The sequence below is a fragment of the Pieris brassicae genome, chromosome 11 (assembly GCF_905147105.1).
Source record: "Pieris brassicae chromosome 11, ilPieBrab1.1, whole genome shotgun sequence".
NCBI classification, from domain to species: domain Eukaryota; kingdom Metazoa; phylum Arthropoda; class Insecta; order Lepidoptera; family Pieridae; genus Pieris; species Pieris brassicae.
In genome coordinates this window covers 6,430,100-6,449,560 of record NC_059675.1, presented here as the reverse complement: position 1 = coordinate 6,449,560, position 19,461 = coordinate 6,430,100, and the positions used below count along the sequence as shown (strand labels likewise).

At 30.4% G+C, this 19,461-nt stretch overlaps 4 protein-coding genes across 5 annotated transcripts; 2 read left to right on the top strand and 2 right to left on the bottom strand.

Moving 5' to 3' along the window:
• The first annotated feature begins 580 nt into the window (after positions 1–580).
• On the top strand, positions 581–1,988 carry LOC123715913 (RING-H2 finger protein ATL8-like). The gene is made up of 2 exons (XM_045671283.1): positions 581–1,107; positions 1,302–1,988. The coding sequence occupies exons 1-2, from the start codon at positions 925–927 to the stop codon at positions 1,530–1,532; spliced, it is 414 nt and encodes a 137-aa protein (XP_045527239.1). The 5' UTR covers positions 581–924; the 3' UTR covers positions 1,533–1,988.
• LOC123715911 (zinc finger protein 592-like) lies at positions 1,427–8,834 on the bottom strand. Of its 2 annotated transcripts, none has more exons than XM_045671280.1 (3): positions 8,813–8,834; positions 4,469–4,626; positions 1,427–4,359 (listed from the first exon to the last, which is right to left on the bottom strand). In XM_045671280.1, the coding sequence occupies exons 2-3, from the start codon at positions 4,600–4,602 to the stop codon at positions 2,577–2,579; spliced, it is 1,917 nt and encodes a 638-aa protein (XP_045527236.1). In that variant the 5' UTR covers positions 4,603–4,626; positions 8,813–8,834; the 3' UTR covers positions 1,427–2,576. The 2 variants fall into 2 exon arrangements, with proteins under 2 accessions (XP_045527236.1, XP_045527235.1); XM_045671279.1 differs by lacking the exon at positions 8,813–8,834 and adding an exon at positions 4,872–5,020.
• On the bottom strand, positions 6,204–7,648 carry LOC123715912 (cartilage-associated protein-like). Its single transcript, XM_045671281.1, has one exon. It carries the CDS (start codon positions 7,465–7,467, stop codon positions 6,367–6,369), a length of 1,101 nt encoding a protein of 366 aa, XP_045527237.1. The 5' UTR covers positions 7,468–7,648; the 3' UTR covers positions 6,204–6,366.
• LOC123716471 lies at positions 7,525–16,605 on the top strand. Its single transcript, XM_045672235.1, is given in 13 exon segments — positions 7,525–7,531; positions 8,265–8,383; positions 8,652–8,741; positions 8,825–8,897; positions 9,398–9,554; positions 10,029–10,113; positions 10,446–10,604; positions 11,174–11,263; positions 13,112–13,274; positions 14,169–14,413; positions 14,924–15,082; positions 15,818–15,907; positions 16,438–16,605. Coding segments are annotated over 13 exon segments (1,530 nt in total). The 3' UTR covers positions 16,531–16,605.
• Positions 16,606–19,461: the final 2,856 nt, after the last annotated feature.

Below are 19,461 nucleotides of genomic sequence, written 5' to 3'. Positions count from 1 at the left end.
AGCTCATGTCCTCAAAGTAACTCTGCCACCATATCATTGTGAGCTAATCGCAATAGAATTTATATGCAGTCTCATCAAAAGAATTATGAACACTATAAATATAAGCCAAGAGTCAAATAAAATCATTAATTTGACAGAGGCAGCCTATAGAACTCTGTAGAAGGCAAAAACATTGTGACATACCACCTTGAAGGTAAGTTTTGAGAATGAGACGTACGGACGCAGGTTCAATTCATTTTTGATTTACATATTGACTCAGATATTGAATGTAACAATACACACAATTCACACTCTTCAGGATAATATAAATAGATTCATAAATATTAATAAATTTCTTAAATTATACAAAGTAAATTGCAGTGTTTAATATTAGTATTAAACACGGCACACTTTGGTACCCAAATTGTAGGTCAATTATATAATTTATACAGTACTTTCAAGTTATATTACTCCTATCATAAAAATAGAATTTAAATAAATAAACTTGTTTTCTTTAGTCTGAGAAAATGTATGAAAATAAGTATGGCAACTTTAAGCTCCATTACCAACGTAACAGCTGGAGGTAAAATTGCACAAACCGTGTCAGGGCCAAAGGAAGAAAAAAAATTAAGAACGGAGTATCAACGGACTATAGATAGCCTAGTGTAGTACTACACTAGAGTTTAGTGTCTACATTATACAATATAACTCTTTACTTATGGTTTATTATTCTGTTAACTGTAGTATTTTGGTCATAAAATTAAAAAAAATTGTATTTATGTAGTGAGTTCTATTTTCTATTAAAAAGAACAGATTCTATAAAGGAATTTATAATAAACATTTAATATAAATTTTATCATAGTTTGATGATGACAAGTTGCTAATTCATTTATGAGATACATTTTCTAAGACCATTAACGAGCGAGAGAGAGAAGACAATTCAGTATGGCGGATTATACTACGATTGATTTAACAAATTCTTTGTGCTTAGTAAATCACAATGCTTTGTCTAATTTAATCATTGAATTAGATGATACAGACGAGTCATTTTCCGGGGATATAGCTTTTCAGAGTACACCAATCAGAGCTCCATCGAAAAAATTACGACAATCACTCATAAAAAAGAAGGTAAGTTGTTTTTTTTTCATTTGGAATTGCGATAAAAGAATATCCACATTCCAGACGAAACACTCAACCAATTTCCCTAGATGTTAACTTATTATTTTAGTTTTTATTAAATACAATCACGTAACTTTGTTATGATTTTAACTTTAATTGTGAGAATGAAATGTTTTTATTATCAATATCTATAAATTTTTCAGAAATTAGATAAATCACCGGAGAATACACCAGATTCCAAAATAGGAGAATGCTCTATTTGTTGTGAAAGATTAGGGAAAAGACCAGTTTCATCGACAATTTGTGGACATATTTTTTGCACAGCCTGTATTGAAACAGCATTACGTCATGATAAAAGATGCCCACAATGCAGAAAAACTATGAAAGGAGCATATAAATATCATCCAATATATATACCATTAGAATCTAAATGAAACAGTTTAAAGGAGTATATGTCATTTATTTAACTTAATACTATCCACCTTTTTGTATAACTACTTTAACAATTTAGATTTTCTTTTATTCAGATGTATGAATTAATAAATTGCTATTTTATATATAAGATTAATAGAGAACAATAGTCATCCAATGGTTTTAATATTTATAAAGGGATCAGTATTTTTCTTATCCATTTCCACTATTATCTGCAATCTTAATTTTAAAATATATTTAATGTATAAATTTGATTTAGGTTATAGCTAATTTCAATTATTCTGTTCTGTACATTTAATAAGTATAATTTAAACATAATGTGTAAATTTATGTAATGTGATATTATTTTATGCCAATAGCCTATATCATAACAGAAGGTTTTGACTTTGGCAACTTAGTACCTGTAAATTATAATAAATGGTCACTGCTTGAGGAATATTAAATGTCACTAGTATGAATCTTCTCATTTTAACTGTACCTTTGCCCTGTAATTTAAGTGAGATTGTAATTAAAATGTTATTACTATTTATACATATTTATTTTTCACAGTAAAATATTTCAGAAAAAGTTGATTTGGAATGGTTCAGAAGGGTTAACATAAATTTTATTTACAATCATCACATTCTTCAGATTTCACTGTACTTATAATGAAACTAAGGATGCTAGTTTGGTTTAAGAAGGAACTATTGAAAATTATATACTGTGGTAGATAATTAGCAAGCATCACATCTAACTACTGTAAAGCACAGGTTGTATAAAACATATTTTAAATATTCTGTTGCAAAAACTAAAAAAAAACAGGGCTATCTATCTTATCTGTTATAAAAACCTAACACAACCATACAATAAATGAGTTACAGGAATTGTATCATTACAGATTTCTATAGAAGAAAGGAGGAGCAGAAAGAGTTATTAAGAACAAAATTGTCCTGCTACAACATTCAAAAAATTGGAAAACATTGCAATTTATAAATTAAATATATGAAAGATGAATATAGTAATGTAATGTGAGGGACATGACACTGAAGTAGGTAATGAAAAGTTTCTTATATAACAATATTATCCTTTTCATTTTGTGGGCTCTTAGATTTTTGTGTGTTTTTAATTAAGAAAGCCATACCATGAACTCTATAATGTTTTTCCAAACTGTTTGAATCAATAAATTTATCTCTACACACATTGCACTGATTTTTTTCAAGTGGCAAATTTTCCTCTGGTTGGACTTTCATTGTTTTCTCAAAAGCTGTTTTATTGAAGCAATCTTTATTTTTAACATAATATTCTACATCAGATATATTGTGTTCCAATAGTAGGTGTTTAGAAAATGATGGTTTTACTGCTAAACAATTACCACATTCCATACATTGGTATGCCATATCAGGATCCCTGTGAGTTTTTATATGGGTTTCATAAGAGATTATATCTTCAGTATTATAGTTGCACTTCAAACAGTTGTAGGAATTTTTAAGTATTTCTTTTGTAGAATTATGAATGTTGATTTTATCATAGAGTGGTTTAATTGAACTTGGTCTTTTTTTCTGTTTAAAATGTTTGGTAATTTTTTTTGTTGGTGCATTATGTGACCTGTTTGCATATTTCTGAAAACTCTTCGAGTTTAATTTACTTACAACCAATTTTAAGTCTAAATATTTGATACTTTTGTGAAATTGGTTAAAATGCTTTTTAATATCTTCCCAATTTTCATTTACTTCAATTTTGCATACATGACATTTTATATTATGATGTTTATTAAGCTGATTACTGGATGTTTCCTCAAATATAGTTTCTGAATTGCCATTAAGAATGCAATAAAAACATTTCTTTAATCTTTCATGGCTCTGTTGCCAGTACCATAATGTCTTATGACAAGAATCACAATCTCCATATTTAACAGTCTTTATAACATTTCCTAATATTTTATTGGTAGTATAGGACCAATGTTTAGATATATGGTGATTGAGAAAATCATACACATTAGACAAAGTTAAACCACAACTCCAGCATGGGAATATTTGACTGTCACAATTTTTTTGAGTCTCCTGGAAGTGCTTATCAAGATGCTTATGAATTTGACTTGAACTTAGAAAATTTCCAGGACACTGCTGACATTCAAAATATGTTGGATACTTAGTTTTATTACAACATCTCATTACATGTTTAAGAACAGCATTTTCACTGTAACCAGCTAGATAACAATTAGGACATTTATATATTTTGTTTAAGTGGCAAGATTTCAAATGCATAAGAAAATTATTTGGATGAATTGCTGGACAAGTACCATTTATGCATTTTATTCTTGATGTTACTCTCATCATTTTAAAACCATCACAATCATGATTATATGGGTACATACAGGTTCTAAGGCTAAGGTATGCACCACATTCTGAACAAATGAATGGAGGAGTTTTTAAATGTATTCGGAGATGGGCAATAAGTGCACATGATGAGGGTAATGTGAATAAACACACAGGACATGTCAGCATTCTTGTTGTTTGCATGTAATGTAAAGCTCTGTCTTTTTCAAGAATTCCAGTAACAGCTATATCATCTTTACACTCAAAACATGGGTATTTAAAGTGTTTCGTTATTTGGGTATCATTTTCTTGGTTGTTTTGAGAACTTTGTGCCACTGATGTTATTAATGGTAATGGTTCCACCTTTATATCACTTATGTTTACTGTTGCAGTTTTAGTCACATGAGAGCGTATATGTGATAAAAACTGGCACCTATTAAAGAATTCATTTAGACACCCACAGTACCTGCACAAGTATTTGATCATGAAAGATTTTCTGTTTATATGTACTGCTAGGCTAGACTCAAACAAAAATCTGAAAAATAAAAACACCTTATTATAGTTTCACTCAAGTTATGTATAAATTAGTGAATTTTAAGTCTTATAATTTTACTTGTAATTTTTTTTTATTTTTCTATGCTCACCTGTCTCCACAATCAGTACAGGAGTGAACTTTATATCCATCAGTGGGTATAGGTATTTTATAATTAGGCATTGCCTTTGTAAACAGAATATTCTGAATACTGATTTTTTCATTCATAATTATATCAGAAGCCATTTCCAGATATTGAACAGTATACCTCTGTAAAATTAATTATCTGTCATTTATTACCTATATTAGGAAGGTGGTTGGTTTGTTTTACTATTAATTATTTAGTATTAGGTCATGCTTAGTTGTCAAACAATACTAATAAATCTTATATATACTAAACAATTAAATAGAAAGAAAATACTACAAAATAATTATATGGTAAGTGTTCATGATTTAGAGGACCTTAGTATATTTAATTACGTGTTAATTATTAATTTATTGTAATTATTTCGTACCTGCGAGTTTTTAATACTTTTCTATAAATTATTTGTAATTCTAGTTGAATGGGTATTCATAATTGTAAGAGTAGTTATTTTCTTTTTAGGTCGTCCACAATTTTTGACGGAAAGATAGTGTTGCAATTATCAAAAAATGTGTTTTGTATTGCCATAGTTTCAATATTTTTTAATTATCCTATTGCTATGTTACATAATATCTACAGTTAACAATGTTTATAAATAAACATACATACACAACATAAACAAATTTAGCTATACTAGTTTCTAAGATAATTTTTTATACTTAATAAACTCTGGTATATAAAACAAATGACCATAGACTATTGACTTACTTGTGATTACTGTTAATATAAGAGTTCTTACACTTGGCTATTTGTGTAAATAACACTATACAACGATTTTACAGAACTTTTAAAGTACACTATTTGGATTAGTGAATATGTGTGTGTATTGTTTATGAAAATGTGTGTGCTCGTTTGAGCACATTTTCATATTGTCACGCCTTTAAGGACTTCGTTGGCCAAACAGAATAATCATAGTTTGTCAATGATTTTGTTGATTTCTGGTTTCATTAATAAAACTGGTATTATTCTTAGACGGTTATCTTGTCAAATAGCCATAGAGCCTTGCAGGATCTGTTGAACGTTTATATATTCTAAGTATTATAATAATTAATAGTGTTGGTTGGGGTTTTTGCTTATTACTAAATATTCTATTGGAATAGAGAATATTAGACATTTGTTCTGGCCACATCCACGCTCGGCGTTTGTTGTTATAGACAAGAGATTTTATGAGAGTAAAAAGCGCCGTAATATGACTTATAATAGAAAATACAATTAAAGAAGAGACTAGAGGGTCAGAGCTTGCACAGCATTCATACACCAGCAAGTTTATTTATACTTGCTTATAAGCCTGAAAGGTGGTCTTATATCTTCATAATATTGTAATTTTAGCTGAAATAACTAAATAAAATTATATTTATTTTAATTCATTTATTCTCGGGAAAATTGCATATTATAAATTATTACGGATTTGATGATCGGATCGGCTAGTATTTCTTTAGTGTAATATTTTCATCACCACATAATACACTTATTTAATGGTTTGATTACTTATACTAGATATATGTCAGGTAGTTTTAAATATTACATGTATATTTTTATATAAGTATAGATAAAATGACGGCACTATTGGTATTATTTTATAACATTTATTGTTTAATGCCCCATCGTCTAGAACACAACATGGGTAATACATTTATATATATATATATATTTATAATTTTTATATTATATTTAATTTAATTATAATTATATATATATATATATATATAACAACAGCATGATACAAAAAATATTATCTACTAGTTGTTTTTGATTATTTTGACTAGTTGGTAGTTGTTATATAATCATGTGTCATCACTTAAGTTTGATAATAGGTATATTTGAATAACACGCTGACTTCATATTTTTGTAGTAGTTCTTAGATATTATTATACCTTATTAGTAGTTTCAACGTCATCGCTATGATTCTCTTGACGAAAAAACGTAATTAACTGTTTTTCATATGTGTCCCTTTTTAAATAATGAACAACATCCGATCTGACAACAAAGGCACTGTCATCAATTAATGTGCTGTAAATTTTCTTATTTTCCAACATATCTTCATCATTTGGCAACAGAAGTAAATAGGTGGCTACTGCTTTTCCCATGTCATCCAGCCTGTCTAAATTATAATACGATATTTGTATATAGTTTAATAGGTCGGCAATAAATTCAACACCAGAATTATAAAGCGGTTTCAGTTCATCTTGGCAGGTTTGCTTGCAAATTAGAAGTGACGCCATGTAATTTGATATTGTAATTGTTATTTCTGGTGACCACTCTTGTTCAGGCTGACGCTCGCATTCCATTCGACAGTTGTTTTCCCAAGACAGATAATCATTTAATGCTTCTTCCATATTGGCAATTGTTTCACCCCATTTCTTGGTATGATATGATTTAAGACCCAGTCTGTAAAGGATTTGATAGTCATCACTTTCAAGGTCAACCACCTCATTTATGTCAACTTCAGGCTGATTTAAATAGTAGTCTAAGTTTTTCTTCATTTTTGGATCGTCTGGATTTGTAACTAGAAATGTATAGGAAGCTGATGCTGCTTTTGACATAGCATACATTTGGAAGTAACATAGGTGCAAATATTCATATGGTTTTCTGGACTGCATATTAAAAATTATTGAATCTGATACATTATTATACATACGTACATCTTCAAAAGCGTGATTATTGCAGTTTATCAGACACTGTCTTGCGTTGAAATACAATTCATATATTTTAAGATCTTCAATATTATCTTGGATTCTTGTAAACTGAGCGTCATGCTTGCATTTAAGTCTGCAGTTGATTAAAATCCTTTTATAAACTTTATATAAATGTAGTGATTCTTCTAATTGCACAATACATTCAGACCATCTTTCATTTGAATAGGCTTCCACCCCTTTTTTGTACACTAGATCTAAAGATGAAAATTTTAAAGACTCCACTTGTATAAATGAAGCAATCAAAAGTATTATTCCGACCCTTGACCATAACATTTTAAACTTGCGATTAGTACTAAAATACCCTTTTGAAAAGTAATTACAACACCGAGTATGCACTGTATTAGAATTTAAACATTTAATAAAACTTTGGATATCGATACGTTAGAACAGTTAACAACTATTTCCTTTGCTTCAATTGAAACGTGTGAGCGCTGTAAGCTTGTTCCAGTTTCGAGATCGAATATCAACTACCAGTATAATTATTATTATTCCCTACGCTCCAGTTTTATCGCACACACGACATCTGTGCCACGACCCGACAACATCCCATCAAGTAATGTTTAACCTATATCGAAAATCTAAATTTCTAATAGTTCGGATAGCGGCGACTATATTTAGTATTTAGGTATACCTATTTGCATAATTTCAGGTTATTAAATATATTAACCTTCCTCGTGAAACACTTCGTTAACGAATAAAAAAATTTAATAGATCTAAGCTAGACCTAGACGCGGCGGGTACTTTGTTTTATACTTTGAAAAGATAGACATACATATTTTGTTACTTTAGTGAAAAAAAATTGTAAATATTTAATGTAATTTTCGCCTGCATAAAATCATACGGCGCTAAATTACAACAATCTAAATACTCTTAAAGCAGAGAGAAAAAAGCAGAAACTTGATTTGAGAGTGACTGGTAAAAAAGTAAATTCACTCCTAAGAAAAATGATTAAACTATTATATTTTATATCGCTTTAATCCCAAAAATCTATAAATATATAATACCTAAATATTGTTGTTTTTAAATCTCTATATTATAACATCTGACACGATTGAGCTGTCAGAAACTAGTCACCAAACTGCAAGCAAGTTTTATTTTATTTTTCATACCATATACGAGTATATAGAAAATGACGTACAATAATATGGTTCTCGTCGGTAATTGGAGCGAAGAAAGATTAAAAAACGAAGTAAGTATTTCTTAAGGCGCTAATACCTCAAGAATACCCTCTCCGTGGCTTATTGATCAATACTTGGTTAATTCAATTTAACCATGAAGTCCTGCGTTCGTTTATCGGCGAACTGCTGTAGAAAATTTTAGATAAATAAGCCAGATTTTAATCGTTCAGTTCAACAAAAATGGTGCGTAAAACTACAGCAAAACATTTTCCTTATATTTGTTATTATATCGATGCATTTAAGTAACAGTTTATCACAAAAAAAATATATTTTTCCCAGTATGACTTCAAAATTTTTTTGCGTAAAAGGGAAAGAAAAGAGCTATTGTTACAAAGGTCAAGGACATTGTTTAGTAATTTGCTAAAAGAGGTAAGTGTAATCTAACTATAATGTATCAAATCCAATTTCATAGTCAAAAGATCTTTAATTGACATACTCACATATTTTTACAGAGACCTCTGGCTATAAGTGGAACTTTTGCTCTCTTTGGGTATAATGTTCAGCTGGTTGCGTCTGATATGCCAGGTTGGTATTAAGCCGAGACTGGTCAGAATGTATAATAATTCTCCTAAATATGATATTAATATATTAAATATGCATTGATATTAAATTGTATAATCTAAAGTTTTGTGGTTAAAAGAATAGTTTATCATATTTTTTTGTATTTACTAATGCAAACCATAGGTAAACTATTTATCATAAAATGTTAAATTATAAATGTGAATAGGTTCTAACTATCTCTAGTTATCGTCGATTTTAACAATAAATTAATATTTACATAGATTAGTAAATATTAGTAATAATTAGTAAATATAGAACCTTTTTTTATAATTGTCCTTAATTTATCCTGATTCATTCGATTGTTTCACTTGAATTATATCGGACAATTAAGTAGCTTCCTGGTACTCTAGTAATTTTTTATTCTAAAGTATTCCTTTAATGAATTTAAACGAAAGAAGTTAAAAGGAAACCGCCATTACTTCACACATAAGAAAAATTTCAATATCAATGTGTATAAATCGCAGCTAAAACATGTGGAGGCAAACCTCAATATGGCCTGGCGCTTTCAAGTCTTGTGAAGGAGAGACAAGTTGACTTTATGGAAAATATTAATGACGGCTGTCTCATGACCCTATCGGCCATCACTACGCCTTGTTGCAGAAACACATTTGTTATCTTAAGGTAACGATTTACTGTGGAAGACTTGTGGCTCAATAGGTAACTGGAACCGGCCCACGTTGTCTATAAGAATTACCAGAACAGGGCATGGGAAGGATGTATTTCCGTATTGATTATTATTCTTTGAGACAGCTAAGTGATTTCTCTATGCCTATCAGGCATAAGGTGACAAATTTAGCATCTACCGTACGATCAAATCTTTAAGGGTTTAAGCATCATTCCGTAGTCACATGACAAGTAATGTTTCAATAAGATATTGTAATCTCTTAAAATTGTAACCAAATGGAAATATTGATTCAAGAGCTCTCAATTTATTGAAAAGGGATTTCACTGTTATCCTATACTTACTACCTATCTATAACCGGGTTTATAAGGAAATTCAGTTTTAGCTAAGAGTATGTTTGGATTTCTTTATCGTTCACATAGGTTAATTATAATATTGTTAAAGAAACAAGTATTTTAGAAGTTAATCCACAGCGTAAAGGATGAAAGCTTGCGAGGAGAAAAGATAAATTATGGCGACGAGTTTCTTTTAAGAGCTGAAAATTATGGTGAACCCGAGGTAAAGAACTACCGAGTTTGTGGACTTACGCAATAATATTAAATAATTATCTCGAACTTTAAAGCACGTACTAAAAGACCGGCAGCGTACGCGAGTCGTATTGCAGGTACGACGGGAGTCATAGGTTTCTTTAAAAAAATCCTCGTTAATTTCGGTTTTTTGTAGTCGATTAAACATTATCGACTACAAAATGAAAACGATGAAACAAAACAAACATAGCCTGTAAGTGATGTATAGAAACATAGGCTATGTTTGTCTATACAAGATATAAAAGTCCCAAAATAATTAAAGGACTGTAGTATATTGTATTGATCTTAGTTTTGTTTATCAAGGCAGCCCCGTTATATGTTCGTTACACAACGGAGGCAGTGCCCGGGCCGGCAGATAAGATGCCAATTCGACTGAGTTCTACAAAGGATTCCAATTGTCGATGGACTACGATGCCATTGCTAGCAAAAGACCGACTAGAAGGGCTTGGAAGTCCCATTAAGGTGCTTTGTCTAACGAATTACTACTAACATTACCTACCAATACACACATAGATTTTACTTCGTACATAAGTTAGATTAAGTAAAACAGCGTAAATGTGAAATGAAGCGTCGTTATAAGTAATTTAAGATTATTATTTCCAACTATCATTTTTCGTCGACTAAGACTAGATATACTTTTTTTCGATATCTTTATATATGCGTTCTATCTCGATTAGGATTTAGACTTACTGATTTTTATGACCTAATTATAAGAATGTTAGCTGTAAATTTTGGTACGTTTTCTCGATTATTCGAATATTCTTCATAAATATGGTCGTCATTCGACGTAAACAAAGTGCCTAATTAATATTGTTGATATACATTTGTATTGCAATATCTTCTTTTATAGGTCGCTTGAAAATGGTCTGAATTATGACGGTATCTTCTGTGATAAAAAATGGTTGAAATGCATAAAAACAGGTTTCTATCTGCGACATAATATGCTAACGAGAACTTTTCCGAAGAAGTATATATAATATTTAAAGTAACTAAAATATATGCACATAGTCAAAAGTTTTTACAATTTTCAGACGGGAGCCAAACTCATAGTTAAGAATTGTGTGGCTGACAAAAGTTTGTGTGTGATGAATCAGAATTGGATGCAAACCTTTTTCGGTCCGGTAAGTCGAGAAACTTCATAAGTAATCAGTTTAGTACAAGTATAACAGTAAAAGTTATGCGATTGAGGAAAATAAACTCAGTTAACTGATTTGGTAAGTAAAGATAACGGTGATGTAAAATACTTTGTTTCAAGAGTCTCTTTTCCTATGTTAGAGTTGTTGTTGTCATCAAATTGACGTTTATTTCAATAAAACTAATTAGAAACAGCTACATTTTTGCATATGTTACAATTAATAATAATGACAGTTAGTAAGTTAAAATACACTTTGAAACGCGTTTATAATTCCATCAATTGTGAAGTTGAATTTTAAAATTTAAAACTTTATGGGTGATTTTTAATGTGCAAGTGGAAACCAAGGAGGTTAGACACTTAAAATTTTAACATTTTATAATGGAACTCGTATTATAAGCAGTGTTACCTTGAGGCTACGCGCTCCACTAATCATGAACTCGCGTCGATAGTCATAATATTAAGGCGTTGACTTGATTCTTAACTAATTTTATATCTTACACGATTAGAAACTATTGCATAACTCATTAATATTAACAGTTGAAGATAATGTTAATAAACTAAGCAAACACCCTTATCTGAATATAACTTTATCACTTTGTTTGAGGTAATTGATTCATAATTAAATAAACAGGAGTGTGGTGTTACGTGTCGTGATTATATTAATATTCACAAAATGTACACGGCGGAGAATATATTCACTCTAGTTAGCGATGTCGAGACCAAAACTAAGGATTGAGGAGTTCATTACATGATATGTTTGTGCAAAATTAGTAAGTGTACGTACATAAATGTGGCTAAAATTTTAATAAATAATTTATTTTCTTTGAATCTTATTTTATCAAATGACTAACGTAGCTGTGATGGCTTATACATTAAACAACGATGTTGATAATGTGTATGGAGTTGGATAAATTTAAATATGAAATTTAATAATAAATTATATTCTTAATAACAATAATTCTTTAATTATATCGCTGACCTGGAAGTACTTTATAAGATATATTTATATAATAGAAAATATTTTATCTGCATAAAAAATATGTCGGTTTTGGTACATTAATATTACTTCGTCTTGTATGCCGCATACTTAAGGGATCCTTTGACTAAGAGCTTTTTGTAAAGGCTACGAAATATATTCCCTTGGGCTTATGTTTTAAATGTATCTAAAAAGGTTTTAGATCTGGTTTATTTGACACGTAGTTTCTCGTAATTATTGTTTCGAAGAAAATCAAAAGCCGTAAACGTTATAGGTTTATTACAGGCAAAGCTTTATTGTTTAATCTGTTTTTTTTATATAACATAAGGCAAACGGCTGATATTGCGTGATACCGTCAACCATGGACATTGACTTTTCCAGAATTCTCGCCAGGCCGGCCCTTTAGGAATTGTTATGCTTTTTTAATATTAAAGCTAATCTTCCAAATGGTTATTTCTTTTGATTTGAAACTAGTTAATTAGTATGTAAGTAACGTATCCAGGTTGAATTGTAACATTATTTTATCTATTATTTGGTGATGGATTTATGTCAAAATTGACATATAAGTTCAAAATGACAATTTTGATTGACAATAATTATATATAGTTATAATTTAACCATTTACCTACAACGATCAACTTTGCTACATAGTTTTTATTTATACCATATAACCATCGTTCATATCAAATAATGTCGAAACATGAAGAAGATAAAGGAATTGTATATTGCAACAGAGTACGTCTTGGTAATTGGTATGAAGCATCCAAGTTGGAAGAGGTTTGTAAAAGTAGATTCAGTTACAATGTGATTTGAAAATTTTATACAATGTAGCTTATATTTCCATACATTTCTTCGCAGTATAAACTTAACAAGTTTCTTGCGCAAATGAAATCGGGAAATTTAATGTTGGCTCGATTCCGTAAAATGACTGAAAACCTTAACAAACCAACTGTATTGACTCAGTCGTCGGGCAGTATCGGATTTGGTGCGAAAATAGCCCTTCTCGCTCCCCACGTGCCAGGTTAGCAATAAAATAAGAATGACGTTTTGCGAAGATTATAAGGGCCAAGGGTTCGCTTAAATAAGCATAAATTTTCGACTTACATTAACTCTGTGGAATAGACGATTTTTATTTTTTATTTTAGTCGACGATTAAAAGTATTGGGACCGCACAGATAATTAAATGAATAATACTCTAGTAAACTTTACTTTCATATACACGTGTAATAAGTACGTCATTAATAATGTATTTATTTTCTTCATCTATTAGTAATCTTACAGTAAACACATGACCATATTATAAAAGAAATCACATAGACAACACACGAAGCCAACACAGATTACATTGATAAACAAAATATATGAAACAGAAAACATAAGTACGTTAATAGATAAAAAGAAAACAATAATAACAAATTAGATTACAAACCTAAAAAAATGACAATAATTACTTAATATTAAAAAAAAAACACTAAATTGTTACTGCTAAACAAAGTCAAAGTCCCCCCCGCTTTTTCAAATATTTGCTCACATCCTCTTTAAGGTGGTAAATATCAACATCTTCATAAATTAGTGTCATAGTGTTAAAACTCGAAATATTATATTGCGAATTACACAGATACAGTGTTGGTATGGAACAATTGTTCCATGTGCCTCATACCTAATATCTTGTTTATTCGTAATTACGAATAAACAAGATATTACACACGAATACGGTGGAGGTATTCTTAGAAAAATAAATGACAGCATACAGATATATAAACTATCCATCCACCCAATTAGAATAGCGTTATTATTATTCGGGTAGTATACATTATTTTCCTTGAGTTCTACTTTAAAAGCCCATAAAGTATTCAATCACGCGGCGTCTATATTTCATATCTAAAACTTTTCACCAAGTTTTGCACATATTTAGCTTCAGATCCTCCTGCAGAAGATAAAAAAGGCTTATTATTAGGCGGGCGTATATCATCCAACGAAATCAATTATTCACAAGAGTTAGAAGATGGATGCGCTGTGGTTGGCTTATCAGAACTTGAACCGATGGAACGAAATACATTTATTATAATGAGTGCAGATTATTGTAATAGAGAAGGTGAACAACTTAAGTATAATCAAGAGTTTCTTCTCGCAATTAGCTCTTCTGTTGAAAAGAAAAAGGTAAGAAACAAAAAGAAAACAATAATAGTTTTAAATATCTAGATAATAGGAATAATTAAATATTTTAATAAATAATATTAATAAATCTTATTAGATCGTCTGAGTTGTACTTCAAACTTGTTAGTTTTCGTAACAGTTTACATGTAACTGAAACCTCTAAAACTTAAAGTAACTTAGTTATATAAGTTTATTTAAAGTTTATAGTGAATTTAGTATAGTTAGAAAATGTTGTTTGTTTAATAAGTTACAAATCCTTGTGTATTTAAAGTAATTATACCCTTCATGACCCTAATATTATTTATTATCATTATTTAATCTATTACAGCAATACTTAATAGTTTTTATTGCACGTGTTTGCTCGTATTTATGTGCTTTGAGAGTTTGTTCAGTAACCTTTGTTAAACTATATGCCTTAGATTTTGCTAAAACGTAATAATTTACGTTTGTGTGGTCATAGTTTATCGTTTGCGATTCTATTATAAAAAAATAATTTATTGTTATTTCTTGCAGCCTTTGTACCTCAGATACGATCCTAACCCGATCCCAGGGTTGTGTGGTTTGTACCCTCTGTATTTGAGCAAGCATTACGTATCGAACACTAGATGGCGCATCCTGCCCGTTCAGAGTCCTTACATAACTCGCTTTGAACAAGAAGGAAAACCTGTTATGGTATGTAATTATAATTTTTTTTATTACTTGGGGAAATGCATTGCGCATACCCAACTCACTGAAACCCCAAGGCACCACCAACAATCGCCTTAGGCGGAGGAAAAAAAATTGTAATTATAATCTAGTATCACTGCAACTATTGCGGCCTTGGATTCAGGCAACTAGGTAGCAACTTTCATTCAATTTTTTCCTTCACGTAAGTATGTAATTGCTCACATATGAAAAAAAATAATAGCAAACAGTTAGTCTGTTAAAATTTCTTTAAAAAAATATTTTAAGACTAATAAATGTAATGAAACGTGGTAAAATAAAGTAAAAGTATGTTTTCATTAAGTAATTTGTTTCAATTAAGGAGCAATTAACTTCAGCATAGAAATGTATTTAAAATATTAATTGCGTATTTCTTGTTAAGTGAAAATTGATTTAACTTTTTAAATATATAATTTGAAAGGATTCTTATTGTTTGGCCGTACATCGGTTTTCAAGAATTCATCAAAAATTTACAAACAATTTGCCAGTACTCACTTCACGCGTAATAATTTACACGATTATAAGTATAATGACTACGTCAGAAAATAAAACTTATTTAATTCACTGAAATCGAATTTAGAACGTAAATTTCCTTGGGTGGACGTTTTTTTGCAATAGATTTTATTTTCAAGTATCTTAAACCTGACACTTACGTAATTTTCAAACGTTTTCTATTTGATAATAGATACTACATTGATATTTCAGGTTAATCAAGACATTATAGTAAATCACTGTGCCACAAATGTCAATTTGGGTATAAATGTCGGTTGCTGGGTGATGGGGTTCTATGGAAAGGTAATTAATTAGCAAATTTATTGTAATAGTTTTATCCCATATTAACGTTTCAGGTTCGCTGGCGCTCACTAACTTTTGCTAATATTATATGTATTCGTAAATAACGGTGCAATGACGCTTGACATTGAAAGACGTTGTAGTTTCCGATTGAATCTTTAAGAGATCTTTTAAGTAGCCGTATCTGAAGGAAGGAAGGTGCTTCTACTGCGACCTAAAGGGAGGATCGTCGACCAGTCGTCGAAAGCAACAGTGGCTAATGTATACGAGGGTGGTCCAATAAGTACTTAGCCGCATCGCCCGATAGCACCACTATCGCAAGTACAATGTTACATAGCTTAAAACATTCTCGAACATGACGAATAATGCGGCTGTCGCCGCCACGGAAGCATGCTTTGCTTCAAGACGCCGTTTTTTTCAGACGTGTTAATGAAGTTGGAATATCCCTCGGGGTCAAGTGAATCGAACTCAAAGGAAATAAATCACCACTTTTCCAAAAAGAGTGTTTAAGAGAGTTTACTTTGTGTTTACAGGTTTGTACGCCAATTATGAAAACAAGCTTGGATGTTTACGGGAAGGAGTTACCCAATAATATTTGGCAAATTTATATTCCTATCGCTAGCTAAATCTTGATTGTTTCTGTTTTATAAACATTTAGTTCGGGGTACTGATTTGTTCTCAATAAATATTTTTAATCTTAAGCGTTCTTATCATTATTACAGACAATGGTAGACTAAGACTTGTTATTGTCTCATTTATTATACGCCACAATATCTAAAGATTCCCAACTTTTACGTTATCTTGGCGAATATGAATAAACCATGTGCTTCGTTATGAGATCTGAAAACATCATGAATCACAAATCAATCCCTTAGTCTAATGAGGAGTCTGAATACTTGTTTATATATAATAATCTTATACATAATAATTGATTTTCAACGTTTACCAAACATTTTTGATTTCTATTATGTTGTGTATGTATCTAATAGGCGTTAAAAACTTGTGATTTTGGATGTCGAACATTCACTATGGATTTTTACCCTGAAGCAAAAGGGATAAGTAAAAAGTTAATGTAATAGTTTTAAAAATGTTTTGTCATTTATTTGCGATGTAACATGAAAGTATTGGAAATTTAAAACTTATTGGTGTTATAAACGCTTAATGATTTACATACTGCTCAACACTGGTATTAAATGTTACTGTTCGGTTTCTAGTTAAATTTTACTTTCCAGTACAAAAAAGTAATATTGACGAATTTGTTGTACTTCAAGTTTAATTTAACTTTAGTTAAGCTGTAATTGGATAGTAAGAGGTGGCAAATATCTTAATAGGTCTCAACTGTAAATGATTACTAGAAATTGGGGGCTTAACAGAAAGACTACTAAAAAAACGTAATTTTCGCATAGTCTGTTTTCAATGAAAATATATAAAATACGTAAAATAATGGGGTAGCGGTCATCACGCTCGTTTGTGCATGAAATGTTTGTCAAGTTAATTATACTTTTTGTTTCTGTTAATTTGGCACCATTTCATGCGAAACCCAATTAAAATAAATACTGTTTTATTTATACAGCAGGCTTATCAGACGGGTCAATAATGGTCTATCTCTGTTATTGATTAACGAGAATGCTTTGAACATGGAGAAACAATAGAAACATTATATTTTGTGTTATTAATACAATTCTCTATTGTTTTTTCTTAATATCATGAATTTCTCTGTAAAATATTGACGCATTGATAAGTACTAATGGACTTTTCATAAGGACATTTCATCCTGCTTATTTCCAGATTTTAGTTGACATATTGTGAATGGTAATGAGAAATAAAGTTAAATAGGCCGTACTCTTTTGAAGTTCGAAGTATGTCGGTTCGAGCGCGTTCTACTTTTTCCTTAATTGCAAATGTGTATAATATCAGTGAAGAATTTATACTCGGTGATTTTAATACTAAAAGACATATTTTTTTCTAAAAGATTTTGCGCATGGATAAGGTTTTTTGAAATTAAATACCAAGTAGTAAAAGTATTTTATTCCGTCTTCGCTCTTAAAGGTATAAGACTGAAAATTTAATTAGTCAACGAGCAAGCCGACAGCATTTGCATCTTCATGTCTTTGTACTAGTATCATTAATATATATAATATTTCTTCAAAGCTTATTAAGCTGCCATACCTTGCTTTGCCATCTAGTATTGATTCGAGTGCAGGTATTTCCAGTAAATTGTTCTTGTAATGGCAGCAAAATTTCGAAACTAATATCCTTTAAGAAGGTCGTGGGGTGTACAGACTTGAAAGGATTCTAGGCACGTCCCGACTGACTCTCGCGTGACTGTGCACTTGCAGCTATTTCACGTGTTTGCTCGTATTTATGTGCTTTGAGAATTTGTTCAGTAACTAGCTGTATTATACGACAATTACTTATTCTAAAGTCCAGACGATCTTTTCCTTTAAGTTTTGTCGTGTTAACTTTAACAATGTGAATTGAGGTTTGTGTTATTACCAAGGACTTTCGGGGGTTTAATTTTAAAGAAATGCCGAGACAAGAAAAAAATATGATATTATAAACTCGCTCATCGTATAATTTGTTTTTTTTTAATTTTTAATATTTATTTTACATAAGCTAAAGGTAAAGGAAAAAGTACAAAATAATATAGCTGAAGATTTACATAAAAAAACAATTATTTATCTATTGTCTTTGGTTAACATAGCTTTTACACATTGAAAGAAAACAATTTTCAGCGTGACCATGCACGCTGTAAAGCACGCGAAAAGTCGGAAATTTTTAAATTTAAAATTATGTAAAATAATTATAAGTTTATCAAATAGTTTAACAAATAGTTTTAATCCGGTAAAAAAATTGTTTTCTTTCAATTATTTATCTATTTACATCAACTATTGATAAAACTTCGAGTAGCTATCTTTTATTAGTGAATATTGGGATTAAAATAAAAAGTAATATGGTTCAAAAGTTAAAAAAACCTGTGGCGCTACAATCTTTAAGTCCTAAGCCTTAATAGGCAAGTAGGTGATCAGCCTAAGACCCGGTTTCCTTACGATGTTTTCCTTTCCTCCACGTGTTGTGTCAAATGCGCATATATAGTACACTGGTTCACAGCCGGGGTTCCAACTTTAACAACTCAAGGATAAGAGTGCACGCTGAAGCCAATAGACCAACACTGCTCTGGTTCATAAATTGGTTTAAATTAAAAATTAATAAGTAAATAATCATAAAAGAAAATGTTTAAAAGATATCTCGTATGACAAGCCCACGGTAAGTTTTCACACAGTCGTTAAGATGAAAGTGACGATAATTATCGTCAATTTGCCACCCGTCCTCTGGCGGTTGCCGTGAAATGCCGTTCATTAACGCTTCAAATGGACTCGTTGACAATTCCAGAAAGTACCGCAAGAACAAAGGAAAAAAACAAAGAAATCAAGCTGGCATTGATGCTGCATTGTGCTCTTCACTCGATTACTCAATAGCTCTCTCGTTAATATTATCACAATATTCGTTAATACGCGAACTTTATCTGCGGAAATTTAATTGTTGCTTATTTTATT

Bases quoted from the DNA above. Each gene is read 5' to 3' on its own strand.
- LOC123715913 (XM_045671283.1), top strand. From the start codon at position 925: ATGGCGGATTATACTACGATTGATTTAACAAATTCTTTGTGCTTAGTA. The intron at 1,108-1,301 runs GTAAGTTGTTTT...TAAATTTTTCAG, and splicing joins AATCACTCATAAAAAAGAAG to AAATTAGATAAATCACCGGA.
- LOC123715911 (XM_045671280.1), bottom strand. From the start codon at position 4,602: ATGGCTTCTGATATAATTATGAATGAAAAAATCAGTATTCAGAATATT. The intron at 4,360-4,468 runs GTGAGCATAGAA...TTTATTTTTCAG, and splicing joins TGTACTGATTGTGGAGACAG to ATTTTTGTTTGAGTCTAGCC.
- LOC123715912 (XM_045671281.1), bottom strand. From the start codon at position 7,467: ATGTTATGGTCAAGGGTCGGAATAATACTTTTGATTGCTTCATTTATA.